Source organism: Aythya marila (assembly GCF_965140915.1).
Source record: "Aythya marila genome assembly, chromosome: 8".
Taxonomy (NCBI): Eukaryota; Metazoa; Chordata; class Aves; order Anseriformes; family Anatidae; genus Aythya; species Aythya marila.
The window spans coordinates 6390570-6404695 of NC_139049.1; the positions used below are offsets into that span (position 1 = coordinate 6390570).

The following is a 14126-nucleotide window of genomic DNA, read 5'->3' on the forward strand; positions in this document are numbered from 1 at the left end:
GCCGCGCGCCCATTGGCGGGTTCGAAGCGCGGCTGCGCGGGGGCGGCCGCACGCGCGCGCTCCCCTCAGCCGCCGCCGTCGCTGTGGAAACGGGCGGGGGCGCGCGGGGGGGGCCGCGGCCTGCGGCGGCGCCCGGCTGAGGTGAGGCGGGGGGCGGGCAGGGAAGGGCCGGGCCGGGCCGGGCCGGGCCCCTCGCGTTGGTGGCGGGGCTGCGGGCTGGGGAACGCGGCCCTTGGGGTGCGGGGCGGCCGCCTGAGGCACCGGGGGCAGCCGGCCTGCGCCTCCGGCACCGCGCCGCGCTGTGGGGCGGGCAGCGAGCGGCCCCTCGGCACCGCGACGGCCCCCGCGGCCCTCCCGGCTCGGCCAGGCCTCGTCCCAGCGCCGCTGGTCGCCGGGAGCGGCGTTCACAAGAAATCAGTAATAATCAGTAATTCCAAAGGCAAACGCTGCCTGCCCGCGGTCCTGACTATTGAGCGTGGGATGGGTTTTTTCGCTCTGGCACAATCTTTTCGTGATCCCTTTGGTTTTGCTTACAACAGGATCGTTTTTAGCTTCTGCTTTTCGGCTTCTTTAATTTAACAACAAAGGTGTTGGTGTGTTTTTCTTGCTCTCATTCATAGTTCTTGTAGCTGTCGTGCGGTCAGCTTCACCTTCCACATCCATGCCTGGATCTGGTAACAATGGTTTTGGTTTTAGTTGTCTCTAGCATTAACATCTTAATGAAGTTGTGTGTGTTCAAGGAGTGGGCGCTGATCTTAGGGCCTTCAGAAAGATTAACCTGCTCTGGCTGTTACTGGTTAACCTTGGCGAAGACTGGTTAACCAGGCGAAGGAAGAAGCCTGTAACTTCCATTTAGGCATTCAAGAGTGAGTCAGCTAGGCAAATGATTGCATCAAAAAAGTAAGCAAATAGTGGAAAATACAGGAAAAAAAGTGGAAAAGCTGGTAAGACGTGGTCTGAGACATATATAGTATCAAACAGATGATTAACGTCAAGTTGCCTCCTAGGACTTGAATCGGATTGTTTGAAAAGTAGGGATCCTGTTCAGATCATAAAACTTCTTTGTAATTTGAACCTTTTCCTGATAAGAAGGAGAAACGTTCACACAGCAGAGTTATGGGGAAGAAAATTATGGGGAAGAAAATCGTACATGACCTACCTAAGCCTCTCTAAATCTTCTTTTATTTCTTTGCACCACATTTTTTTCCTACCATTGTCTTGCTGTTCAGGATACTGTTCCAGGCAAGAAACACTTTGGAGGCTGTATCTTACCTGGCAATCGTTGGCTGCTACTGGACAGCATACAGTGTCGTGACCAAGAGTATCTGTGTGACAATGTGGAAATATAGTTACATAAATCTGTGGGCAACTGAGGCAAAATAGAGGCCAGTTCAACATCTGTCACACAGACAGAAAAAATGGATTTGAACAGCTCCTAAAAATACCTGCACCTGCATCCCAAATGTCGGGATAAATATGCAAAGCAATTTGCAACTTGGCACCTCAACAAATATTTTTTTCCTTAAATCTGCATAAGCGTTGTGCCATAAATAAACAGTACCTGTATCTATAAAAAGCAAACAGTAGGAAAAACAGCATGTGCTCTTCTTTCTGTGCTGCGTGTTCATCCGCACCTAGGCTGTAGCTGCACGTTGTTCAGCTGTAGGCTCAGAGGTGAGAGGAATGTTACCACTTGCTGTTGGTACTTGCGAACTGGGGGACACAGGTGATGCACCAAGCGATTCTGATGGCAGTAAGCTAGCAGGGATCATTTCAGTTGTGTAACAGCTGCTGTAAGAGCTACACCTTCTCCTTGCAGGATAACTCTTGCTGGGGTGGCAATTAGTTCTTTATGCTGAACGCTTGCTTAATCTCTGAATGAGCATGAAATAGGAAATTTGATACATCACTTTTATTCCTTCACCTGTACGTGCTAGTGTGTTTTATTGCCTGTGATTCTATAGAAAGACTTTTTTTTTTGATTTATCAGATCTTAAGATTGATTTTCTTCTCTCTTTGCAAGGTGCTTGTGCAGTCTCAGTCTGGCTTCTTTCTTTACTTCCCAGGATCTCTTATTAACAGATGTTACAGGCCAAGAAGGAGCTGAGCTAAGTGGAACACTTTGTTGGAAAGATTTGTGATAAACATGCTCCATCAGCTTAAGCACAATATTTACAACATTTTGCATTCAACTTTTCCCATCTGGTGTTCTAGTGCATCTTATAACGTGCTCCATTTACCAAACTGAAGGTATTTGGATGGCTGAGAAAGAGAAACCCCATTATTTGCATGATGAGCTTGTCCCTAACAAGCAGAAGGAGTGAGATTCAAATTTAAGATCAGGTCGTGGTTACACAACTCGTACCGATTTTGTGGTAATGTGACTTATGTGAGAAGAAGAAAAAGATCACAAGATACTGTTTTCTTGTGAATCGTCACTGAAGGCTGGTGTGGCATTTAAGTGCTTGAAAACTGTGAATCTCATCTCCTGTTGTGGGATGCTTGGAAAGAAGGTTGCTGGCAGCACAATATTTTTCAATCTGGGAATGACAATGTGTAAAAACTTAGAACTCATTATTCCAATCAAAAATAAAAATAAAGGAATCCTAATAACTTGATGTATCAAATACGTAACAACAAAAAAAAAGCTATTTAGATTTTGCTATTTTGCTCTTTTTAATGCACAGAGGATGTTACTCTAGCATCTTCCATCTGAAATCTTAATCTTATTGCATTTAGAATGAGCTCCCAGTTGCCTGATTAGATTTATTATAGGGATGTAGGGATATTAGTTACGTTGTGCTGCAGGCGCTTTGTGCGCTCTTCCTTTCGTATTTTGTCTTGGTGCAGGATTGCCTTACTTCAGAGTTTAAATGGATGGCTTACGTAAACTATTTGCAGAACTGTCCGTATAATAAAAATGCTTGTGGTTACGTGCGTTAGCTACACCCGGTTCTTTAGCTTGCACACTAGGCAGCAATTACAGACATTAAGTAGCACGCTGATTTTCAGCTAAATATTCATTATTTTCCATTCTGAGAGCTGCTCTGGGAGAGAGGCGCTGAGAAGTCTGCCTTTGCATCCCTGCACTTGGATATTTCATGTACTTGGGTATCAGTCTGGTATCACGTGCATTTGCTGCTGCTTTGTGTTACTCCACGTAGTGGAAATCTGTGTGCTAGTTTTGGTTGTTTTTGTCACCAGTACATGCTTAGCCTGTAAGTCAGGATAGGGCCTGCATCGCTGCCAGGTGCCTGAAGTATTTCTCTTCACAAACCTGTAGGACCGAGTGCTGCCTGGCAGGGCACCTCCTCGTGCTGCAGCTAATGGAGCTGCCCTGCAACTGTGACAGTGCTCTGCTGAGCGTGCTAGCAATGAGGATATGTGGGGCTTTGCCACTTATGTATTGCATCACTCTCCTAAGTTTCTGGCATTTCTTTCTGTGCTTAATTAATGATTCCATTATAGGGAATGTATTTACACTTCTGATTGCTGGGTGCAAACAGGGCATTTAGGGTTGAGCAGAGCTCCCAGATTCTTGCCAGATATTTGCAAGTTCCTTAATTGATTTTTTTTTTTTCCCTCCTTGGGTTTGATGTATAATGTACTTTTCTCTTGTTGCAAAGCATATATATATGCAGTTTTTATTTATGGCTTGGGTGTTTTGTGTGGAAGGAAAAGAAAATAACCCTTAAGAATGCGGGTGAGTTTCCTTCTGACTCACAGTGGGAAGATGCTTCTGGAATCAGTTATCGTGGTTGTTGGGAATAGTTTTTTTATGATCTGGCAGAAATAACGTGTGTCATTAAGACTCTGCTTGCCTTTTAGGCTGATAATTGTGAGTAATGTTGCAAGTAATGCTAGGCAATGCCAACTTGTTAAGGGAGACGCTTGCACAACCCTGTAACGGCAGAGAGAAAAAACGAACAAAACGCATGCGTAGAGTTTAAAAAGCTTGCCATATTGAAGCCCTTTAGCATTAATGCACCAAACTCTGCTCAACAAGGTACTCCGCAAACATGGAAGAAAAAAATCTTACTGCCGATCTGCAGAATAAGTGGAAAATATATACAGGTAACAGTAGAGGGCATGCAGAAATGCTCAGACATGTCTGTTTGCCTTTACCATGATACTGTATAAGGCAGGCTGGCTGGAGTGGTAGGCCAAAAAGAGCTGTGAGGGGAGGGAGACTGAGGAGGACTGAGTGCACATGAAAGGGCACTGAAGCAACGAGCTTTCGCTAACCTTGTATACAACCCGCCATGCAGCAAGGCCAATTGGGCTTAGGTAACCAGAGAACATAAAAATTAGATCAAGCCTTTTTAGAAACAGGGAGATAAAGTAATTCTCTCCGCTGTTACCATGCTTGCCACAATGCAGCACTGTGTTAGCGGTTCGGGAGCAGGTGTTGGTGCTGGAGCTGCGCTCTCAAGCAGTGAATTCAAGTCCGTGCTGTTGTTTTCAGCTGTGGAGGCAGCGAAATCCTCACTGCTCTGTAAGCAAGACTGGTCTCCAATATACTCACCACCTATTAGGTTTCTTTTGGTTGGTTTGTTTGTGTATTTTTTTAGCATTTTAAGACTTGAAAGGGATCTTACTGCCAGGATTGTTTTAGGATTGTCTGCAGTATTCAGTACTGTGACTTGGTTTCATAGGGCCCAATATTTATAAGTCAGCAAGTATAATTGGGGCGGAGGAGGAAGCATCTGAATGAGGCACGCTGTATACTGGTATTAATTTATTTACAGCTTGCCTGGTGTGCCTGATAGCATAGGATGTGCTAGGCTGGGTCTTGCCCGTGCTCCGCAGGAATTACAAGCTCTGCAGAATGCCCTTTGTCGGACTAGCACCTAGGTGGGGTGGTTGTTGACGAACCTCCGCTTTCCTGTGTGGTCCTTCAGGTGCAGCCCGCTTGTGTCAGACTGGAGCGCTGCTCATCTCGCGTGCTTCGAAGCCAGTCCTTTCACAGAAGCCCCGTGGTTTATTCTGGGGGTATCTGCTCCATGTGGAAATCCAGCTGGAGAAAGAATCCGGTATTTCAGAGCAGGGATTGCTGCACGGCATAGCTCACCCTGAATAAAACCTCAAATTCACTTCACCAGTGAGGGTGGTTTCTGTTTGCTGTTAGCTTATCAGCTGTTGAGCTTGTGTCAAAAGTGGTGCAGAGAGGAGTATAAAATTCAACTTCCAAGAGTCACCACGCTGGTCATCTGCTTACAGCGTTCCTCGTATCTGCCTGGCCCACTCGCACCACTTGTATCTGCTGTGCTCAAGGTTTGCAAAACCTAGCCCGTGTCCCAACATGTCGCACGGTTATTTTAAGGTTTGTTCAGAGGGGAATGTTTGTCACTGCACAAACGCTGTGGACCGTGCTGTTTTCTGTGCAAATACAATATTAAACTTGATATATTTTTTTTTGGCTTATTTGTGTTAGCTCAGGTGATTTTTAAAAATATCCTTGGGCATCACTGAAGACTGAAATTTTGGTTTGTCTGGTTCTGGTTGTGGTTTTGGTGTTCCTGGTCTTACTATTTATGTTTATATGCTGCTTTATAATTTCAACGTCTGGAGTCAAGCTGCTCTCTGTATTTCGGTAACACAGCTGTCACTACATTTTTTTTGTTGCTTAGTCTCTTTTTCTCCATAAGGGCTGCAAAACTCTTCTTTATTTTCAAGTAATCCATTGCAAGCTTTTTTTTTTTTTTTTCTTTCCCACCCATGCCTGTCTCTGAAAGGAAATTCAAACTTAGTTCAACCTTGGAAAATTTGCCTTAATCTCGAAACAGCAAACCTCTGTAGCTAGTTTATGTACAGAAATAGAATTTGTGTGATTGGACTGCCTCAATCTGTACTTTCCTTTCCCCTGGTAACTTATATCTCTCAGGCAGTGATGACTTCATTTGGCAGATGCTCCTTCCCTATAGCTTTGTGAAAATAGCAGATGGATGGGGAAGGCAGGACTCGGTTGCTTCCTTTAGGGAAAGGCAGGCAGAAGCGAACTGTGAAATTCTCCTAGCCAGCCGCCGGGTGCCCAGCCAGCAGCAGTAGGTGAGCAGGGAAATGTCCTCGCATCGTCTGACAGCTCCGCAGGGGAAGGTTCGGGCTCAGGGAGACCATGGGGTGAGGGAAGGAGCCAGTGAAGCTGCAGGCATTTACTGAGGTAGGGAAATGCAGGGGAAAAAAACATCTCCCTCTGCATCTGCCTTGTGATTACCAGCTGATGCTGAGAGAGCTTTTTACTGATGGTTTGATTTAGAGATCCTTTACCTGTTTGTTGACGGGATGGATAAGCCTCTGTGGCTCACCGTTTTCTTCTTTATTAGAAGAAGGAGTTTATTAGAGTGCGCATTTTGTCAGTTGGGGGTATAAACTCTGCCACTTTGCCTACTATCTGCCTTGCTGTATTTCATTTTTGTTTGTTTGTTCGGTGTTTTGCTGTTGTGTAACTGTGAACACTAGTTTAGTTAATTTTCCACTTCTCAAGGAAGCCCGCTCTTTTCTTTGTGCTTTTCTCACCCATTTTAAAATGGCAAAAGGGGCTAGGACTTCTTGCATTTGTTAGCTGGAGTAGTAAAATTGGGCATTTTCCAGTTGTACGTGCAACTACAATATGGCAGTCATGCCTGTGTGAAAGGCAGCTCTTTTAGGTGTATAGGAATTTTTCATTGCTTCAAGTTGTGGAGAGAATACATTTTAAAGCTTTTGCTTCACACTAATACAGAGGTTTCCTAGTAATCACAAGTGCTTTTCTCATGCTGTATGAAGCTTTAATTAAACACAAGTTTAGGAGAAACTCTCACTGTGAGAGACGCAGATATGGTAGAACTTTTCCCAGCTTCCCTGAACTCCTGAGGCTGTGCTGCTGCAGTACGGTGCCCTCGGAGGTGCTGATCTCCAGCTCTGGAGGGCTGGATTACAGAGGTGATCTGTGAAGTCACCGTGCTTCAACTGAAAGAGCCTTCAGTTTGCTGAAGCGTGATCCTCCAAGGCCAGCTTACACCTGAGATCGTGTCTGCAAAAGGCTTCATTGATACCTGCCTCCTTAATTTTTAATCCCTCACTCTAAATAATGTGCTTTAGGTTTGTTTCTGATTGCCTGTTGGCGTGGTTGATACAAATTAGTAATTACCATTACAGAGCAAATGGACAAACAACTTGCCACAGCCATTATTTCCTGAGCCCCGCCAGTCGCCCAAGCACACCCTTGTTGTTCTGTGGCACGCAGTAGGGCACGTGAGGGTGGCCATCTGCCCATCTGCCGAACAAACTTGCAATTCCCTGCTATTGCTGAGCACCAAGACTGCTCATGGGTGACTTAGAGCTGGCTCCTGGTGTGAGTGCTCTGGACAGGCTTCCAGAGGGTGAGCAGCAGTAATGCAGTCTTCCCAGGACGTGGGCTGTAATGGTATTAAAATGTATGTGTCACACTTGGTAATTGCAAAAACAGGCCCACACCCACGTGTGGATGGCAAATAACTCTGCTGCGGAGCATGGAAGGGCAGAGTTGTTTGACGGGAGGAAAGTGGATGGGCGGTCTGAAGGATGCTCTTGAGGAGGAGGAGGATGGGAAGCACAAATCTTCATTCCTGGCACTTGATAAAGCTCCTGAGAGGAAAAGCACTGCCTGCACTGACAGTTAAAGACGGATGCATTTTCTTCTGGTGACAGCTTTAAATCTGAGCTCTGCTCTTACTTTGTGACATCTCCGCCATCTCTTGATGAAATATGCATTTGTGAGTTACACAACTCTGCAAAGGAAGGTAACGTTAGTGCTGAGCAATAAATATGTCAACTCTTTTACTAAAAATATACTTTAAAGTGGGTAAACTTTTTGAATAGAGGTGTTTTTTTTTTTTTGTAAATTATTTTCCCTGCCAGCCTAAACGTGTCTGACTTCTGAGTACTGGCTGCTGCGATCCCTTTGAAGCTGAGTTTGGAGCTCATATGACAATGTTGCGGCATTCTGGAATGTGAAGCCAATGGAAAAAAAAAAAAAAAAAGCAAAACAAAAATATCCCTTTTGAGGAAGGAGGGGAAGGGGAATAGGGCTTAAACATCTGCTGGCTTCTGTGCTCCTCATATTCAAGGCGGGATGAGGTCCAGAACAGCTCATCTCTAGGTGGGATTGTGTCAGCCTGTTCTGACTCCAGGGAAGCTGCGTGGTTTCAACAGGGCTGTTTGCATGTGAAGCAGTTTGTGATTTGCTTCCTATTATGCCTTTCACCCTGCAGCTTTCATCCTTTAAGCCTTTTACTTGGAATCGCAGGAGGCCAAGAAGTACTAACAAAGATAAATGACTCCAAGTTCCCAGCAGAAAAGAGAGCGTTGTTTTTCATTAAACCTTCCTGCTTTCTTGCTTGCCTACGAGAGTTGCCGTGTGTATGTAGCAGGTTTTGGCTCCGGGGCGAGCTTCAGGTTGTTGATTGACACTTCCTGCTTGGTGGGAGCAGCGCTCTGCTGCTGCATCAGCTGCGAGTGGTTATGAGTTATGAACTGACTGTCAGACTTCAAGCCACGCGTCTTGTGTTCCCTTTGCAGAAACGCAGCTGAATGGAACTGAAAGGGCCACAGATGCAAGAACTTGAGCACGTTTCTGAAAGCGTGAGATGTGTCTGGCAGTGACTTCCTTACCTTAGTAACAAAGAAGAATATTTCAACAGGAGCTTAGGATACCTGTGCTCCACCTTGTTAATGTACTGACTGGAATGGTGTTCTGGCAGCAGTTCTCCACAGCAGAGCACTTACCTGCTGCAGAACGGTCCCTGCTCTGCTGATAATGCAACTCGATGGAGGAAAGTAATGTGTTGATAAGCATGCGTGAAGATCGCTCCTTCCATGTGCGATACAGGTAAGGCAACTAAATCAGTGTGGGTGCTTTAGTACTGCTAGTGGTAGAGAAGTAAACAAGCAAATAGCTCGGTGTTTCTGTTACCAGTACTAATGAAACTGCAAGCTAAAACAACACCTTCTTTGCTTTTCTTGATTTTTGAGTTACAAAAATTCGCTGTTGTTGCACAGCAGATTATACTGGCACAGTTACAGGCTTGCCTAATGCTGGAGCTGTGTGCAGCTACAGAATAATGTGCGAGTGTTTGTACCTCCCTGTCTTTCTGCCTGGGCTTGTGACAGAATGATACGAGGTGTGATCCCTGCCTGGTAATACGTGCTCTCTCTTTTTAGCTTTTGGGCTGCCTGTGCAAGTTCTGCCTGCTGATGTCCTCTCTGCTTTTCCCCGTGTTGCTGCTATGAATGATGACTTTTTAGCTGCACTGTCACGTAGAGCACCGTTTTCCCTGCCTATAATAGTTATGCTTGATAGATAAAAACTGCTGTGAACTTGGGACTAGCACAGTGCTGTTATTGCAAGTCAAGAGGACGTGCCATTTCCCTCCCAGAGCTTTTATCATTTTTCTTCTGGAATCCCCTTTACAGACGTGGGATAGCGTGTTAGCGTTGCAGCCTCGCTCTAATGAGCCAGAACAAGAGAAACATTGTGTAGCACACCGTGTTTGGCTGGCTGGTGTTGGGCAGGGTAAATCTTGCCGCTCGTTCAGCAGGAAGGGGCGCGGGAACACTGCAGTGATTGTTCTGAACACAAATGGCAAGCGCGGCTCTTGTGGTTTCCCCAGCCTCGCCCCCAGGCAGCCGTGCTTGGGGGCTTTTTCCTGGCTAACTGACGGGAACAAACCACTACCCTTACTTGTACAACAGCACGTGCTGTGGCTTAAAATTAATGCTGGAAAACAGGGAGGTGCTTTGAGAACATTCTCATCCAGCTGTTGTGACCGCGTTGGATTGCTGATCGGTTGGCCTTCCTTCACAGAAGCACAGTGCTGGGTCTGCTCAGCAGCGCACTCAGCAGGAAGAGCTTTTTCATGCTCAATATGGAAAAAAATAGGCAAATGTAATTTACTTTCTGCTCTTTATTTTGCTAAAAACTTGATGTTGTGGCTGTGGCTTCGACTGCAGGAATCCCTGAGCGTCTGAGCATGACGTTTCTGCTGTGCTCAGTGTTTCTGGGGTGTAGCTAGCTGGTGCCCCTGCCCGTCCCCACGCAACCCCACAGAGCCCTGCTCTCCAGTTAAAGCAGGGGCTGCTCAGGTTACCCTTGTGGAAGTAAATGGACGAAGAAAGCGGCATGGCCAGCTGCCTGTTTCAAATTGACAAGCCAAAAATAACTTCTAAAAAATATGGCAAGCACAGCCAAGGCAAAGTGTCCTACAGCTTTATTCTGTATTTCAGTCCAGGCTTGAATGGTACTGATTAACAACAAAAATATCCGTGCCCTTATTAAACTGTGCTGTAAGAACTGTAATCTGATGAACATCTAAAAACCACCGAGGAGTAATCCTTTTAAATTTTTTCAAATATTAAACTTCCCTAAGAAGAAACTGCAAATTAATTCAGTATAGAAATCAGATTTTTATGATGCTTTAATACCTATAATTTCAAAAGATTTGATTTGCTTGTAGTTTAAAATTTAATCCAGGAAAAAACGTAATGGATTACTGGGTGAATGTTTATCAGGGGGTGTTTTATTATTATTATTATTTTTTTCATCCCATGTTCATTGGGTTCTCACACTGCTTTTTCTTTCCTACTGGTCTTGTAGTGGAACTGACTTTAAAAGAAACTGGTGGCCCACTCCTAAGGGAGGGTTTGCTCTGGGTCAGTTTCTTTCTGGGCGAGCTGTTTCTTTCCCCTCACTGCAGGTATTTGACCCACGTGAACTTAGAGCTGACTTCAGCAGCCATAAAAGTGACAGAAGGAAACTATTTGTTGTTCTGATGTGATTTATAACAATCACAGATTAATGACTGAAAATAAAATGCTGATGTTAATAAATTGGACTGATAAGTGATCTGTTGCGTAAATATTTGCAGAACTAATTTGTCTTAGCCTGCTGAGTCCATACACCACCAAAATTTAAAACTTTTTGAAGAGTTTGACTAATCACAGTGCTGCAGTGGACATGCAGCAGGTTGGTTGGAGTGGTCAGTGCGATACGCTTCTGCACGGGGCATAGAAACAGGGGCAGGAGTGGGGAATGGCGTGGGATCTTTGGCTAGGATTCACTGGCAGTAGCAGTTTTATGCCTCTGAATTAGAGAGGATTTTTTTTTGTTTCCGTGTCCATGTGTTTTGTGTATCCATGTGTGTCGCAGCATAGTCATGTGACAGCTCGCCCCAATAGCAAAAATGTTCAGAAATGCTCTTAGTTGGGACTGAATGGGGTAAAACTATGTTAGTAGTGTTTAGAGACTGTAATAATCAGTGTAATCTTCTTGCTGTTTTCTGTTGTCTTATTTCCTACCAGTTTTCTTTCTTTTTTGCTAAGATGAGAAACAAGACCAAAAAATAAAACCATACACACACAAAAAAAAAAAAAGCATAAGGGAGCCAGGCAAGATGAAGAGCTTAGAGGGAGAGATAAGGATGAGGTAGTTTTACAGATGAGAAATTATTCAGGAGATGCCAGCCTTTCAGAGAACAGGTCGAGGCAACTATAAGCAGAATAATAAAATGAAGCCCTGTAAGAGTATTTCCACAGTAATATCTGGAAGAACCTTATCCTGTTTAGCAGGAACAGAATTTCATTAGAAGTACCCAGATGAATGGGTTTTGTTCTCCTCTTGTCTCTATGGGCTCAATGTATCTTTTGTTTAGCCATTCGGTATTGAATAAATAAGTAATTCAATTCAGCTCTGGGAACAGAGAAAGTAATTTTATATTCTCCTTGTAACTATTTAATGACTTCCTAAAACATTGATAACCTGGCCCTGTTTAGTCTGCTGACATGCTATTCAGCCATTGGAAGTGATGGTTAAAGCAGCCTCTGAGAACAAGAGATGACAGGGTTTTGACTGTAGAATTATGTGCCTCTTTTTAAAATGTTGCATGATTTTCCTAACAGTCTTTCAAGGACTGAAACAAACAAACAAACACCACCTTTTCTGAGTCCATTTTTGTACTTTTTGAAGAAACCTTTGTGCTCTTCAGTGGTAAAAAAAAACAAACAAAAAAAATAAGTAATTCCAAAGCTTTTATGTAGTGTGAATAAAATATTTATACTGGGTGTAGGCCACTGTAATAAGATGAAAATAAATATTTCATTTTCTCTGTTCATCCCTTTTAGTAGCTTACTTAGACTTTGAAACTGTAGAAGGTCAGTGAGCACAGATCCAGGTGGCTGTGTAGCTTTAGTTTGTTGTGCAGGTTCTAGCTACCTGCCAATACAGCCTTTCTAGAGCTGTTCTCAATGGTAATATTACATTTGGAGTTCTTTTATACCCAAGCAATTGCTAATTCTTATTCTCATTTACTTCCTGTAATTCTGGTTGAGTTGACGCCCTGTAAGAACAGCTGATACTCATCAGCCTGGGTATAAGACTTGGCTTTGTAGCTATTTAGGTTCTGTATGAAACCACAACCAACCACATCTTTCCTTTCTCGAAGTTACATTAAGTCTGGGCTGCAGAGTCAGAAGATTGTTTCAAGTTCCGTGCCAAAACGGTAATGCTGCCTAATGCTGCCTTGGCGTTTGGCTGTCTTTGGAATAATGTGAAATTACTTGAGTGGAGAGGTACCTGAAAATCCTGCTTCGTAGCCTTCTCTGATATTGTCTTTGTACCGTTTTAGTCTGTGCCTTTTCTTAATTGATTTGATGACTGTTGCATCACAAATTGCAAATCATAACAATTCCCTTATGGAACTGGAGCCAGGTACAGCGTTGTGACTATGACGCCATATGCACATTTTCCTGGAAGCTCTAATGTAATCCCTTCAAGCTAAAAATCGCAGGAAATGAATGTGATTGTATAATGCTCTAAATCTTTGCAGTAAGGAGCGCCATATTTCCTAGCCATCACTTTAATTGGACGTGTCAGTTAACATGAGGTGCCCGGAGAGAACCTCTTTGGATAGGATTAAGATTACCCAATGAAGTGTTTTAAATCTTAAACCTTGAGTTGCTGATGGTGTAACATGCTGTACTTAATCATTTCTGCCTTTTTCTGTCTGACATTCAACAAATGCACAATGTAGTGAAAACCAGGTTGTTTGTTCTAGCAAACAGCAATGCTTTAACTGCTCTGAGAAGTTTCCAAACCTAGAAATACTGCATGTGGTATGGATATCCAACCTGAGAAGCTGGGCCTGGGAAGAACTTCATGCTTGAGTTCTTGTTTGCTGTCTGCATCTTTACCAGGTGCCACGCATAGAGTATTTGTAATTGCAAAAGTTAAACATGTCTGTCATCTCACTGTGCTTGAGTTGTGGAATGTCGAAGACCAGCAGGTACGGTACTCTTTTGTGCTAGTAGCTTGTTCTGCTTACGATCCAAATTCTTCTATTTCTCTTGGAAACTCAGGATTTTTCAAAAATACCTCCTCCTTACTCAGCTTTCAGTAGAATGTTGTGTAGCTTGTTTTTTTCTGATTTAGACAAACACAGAAATGCAAACATTGCGGGTCTGTCACATACTGCATTTCTGTATCTTGGCAAAACAGCTGTCTTCTGGTGTTGCTGTTAAAATAGCTGTTGGAGTACTGAGCGTTTGTGATTGCTGCTATTACTGATCTTGCATATGAAGGAAAACTGGTTTAGGGCTAGAATTACAGAAGATCTATTCTTAAAACTAGGTAAATATCAAATAATGATATAACAAAGATATATTAAATCATGCAAAATGTTCTGTTCTGGACTGCAAGCCAAAAAACCAAAACAGTCCATCTTGAAGAAAAATGCAAAACAAGATACAAATTTGCAAGGCTGATGTCCAACATTTTCTGGAAATATAAGTGCACGCTTGTATAACACTTAGAGGATGTCTCTTACTGATTTTCTTTTCAAAAAAAATCTTCTAGAAAGTAGAACGGTGGCATTTTTGTGAGCTTTTTCAAGTGCATACAGCCTTAAAAAGCTAGAGAACCGTATTGCTTCAAGACTAAGACCCTGAGGTTGTCGTCTTCATCTTCCTCCTCCCTACTTCCCTCACATCTTAGAACTGGGAAGTAGGAAGTGTTCATGTATATTCATTAACACTTAATAAAATTTTGCCTTTTTGCCTTTTGTACACCAAAATTCACAATAGCATAAATGTATATGGATGTGTTTTGGTAGCCACTG

At 43.6% G+C, this 14126-nt stretch overlaps 1 protein-coding gene across 3 annotated transcripts in view; it reads left to right on the forward strand.

Annotated features, from left to right (window-relative positions):
- Positions 1-14126, forward strand: part of GPSM2 (G protein signaling modulator 2) — a 25498-nt gene continuing 11372 nt past the window's right edge. Inside the window, exons 1-2 of one of the 3 annotated variants that reach the window (XM_082765609.1) lie at positions 1-141; positions 8539-8848. In XM_082765609.1, the coding sequence (XP_082621735.1) occupies positions 8787-8848 (62 nt within the window). In that variant the 5' untranslated portion in view covers positions 1-141; positions 8539-8786. Of the gene's footprint in view, positions 142-8538; positions 8849-14126 lie in introns of those variants that run through there. The other 2 variants (XM_082765610.1, XM_082765611.1) reach the window with 2 other exon arrangements.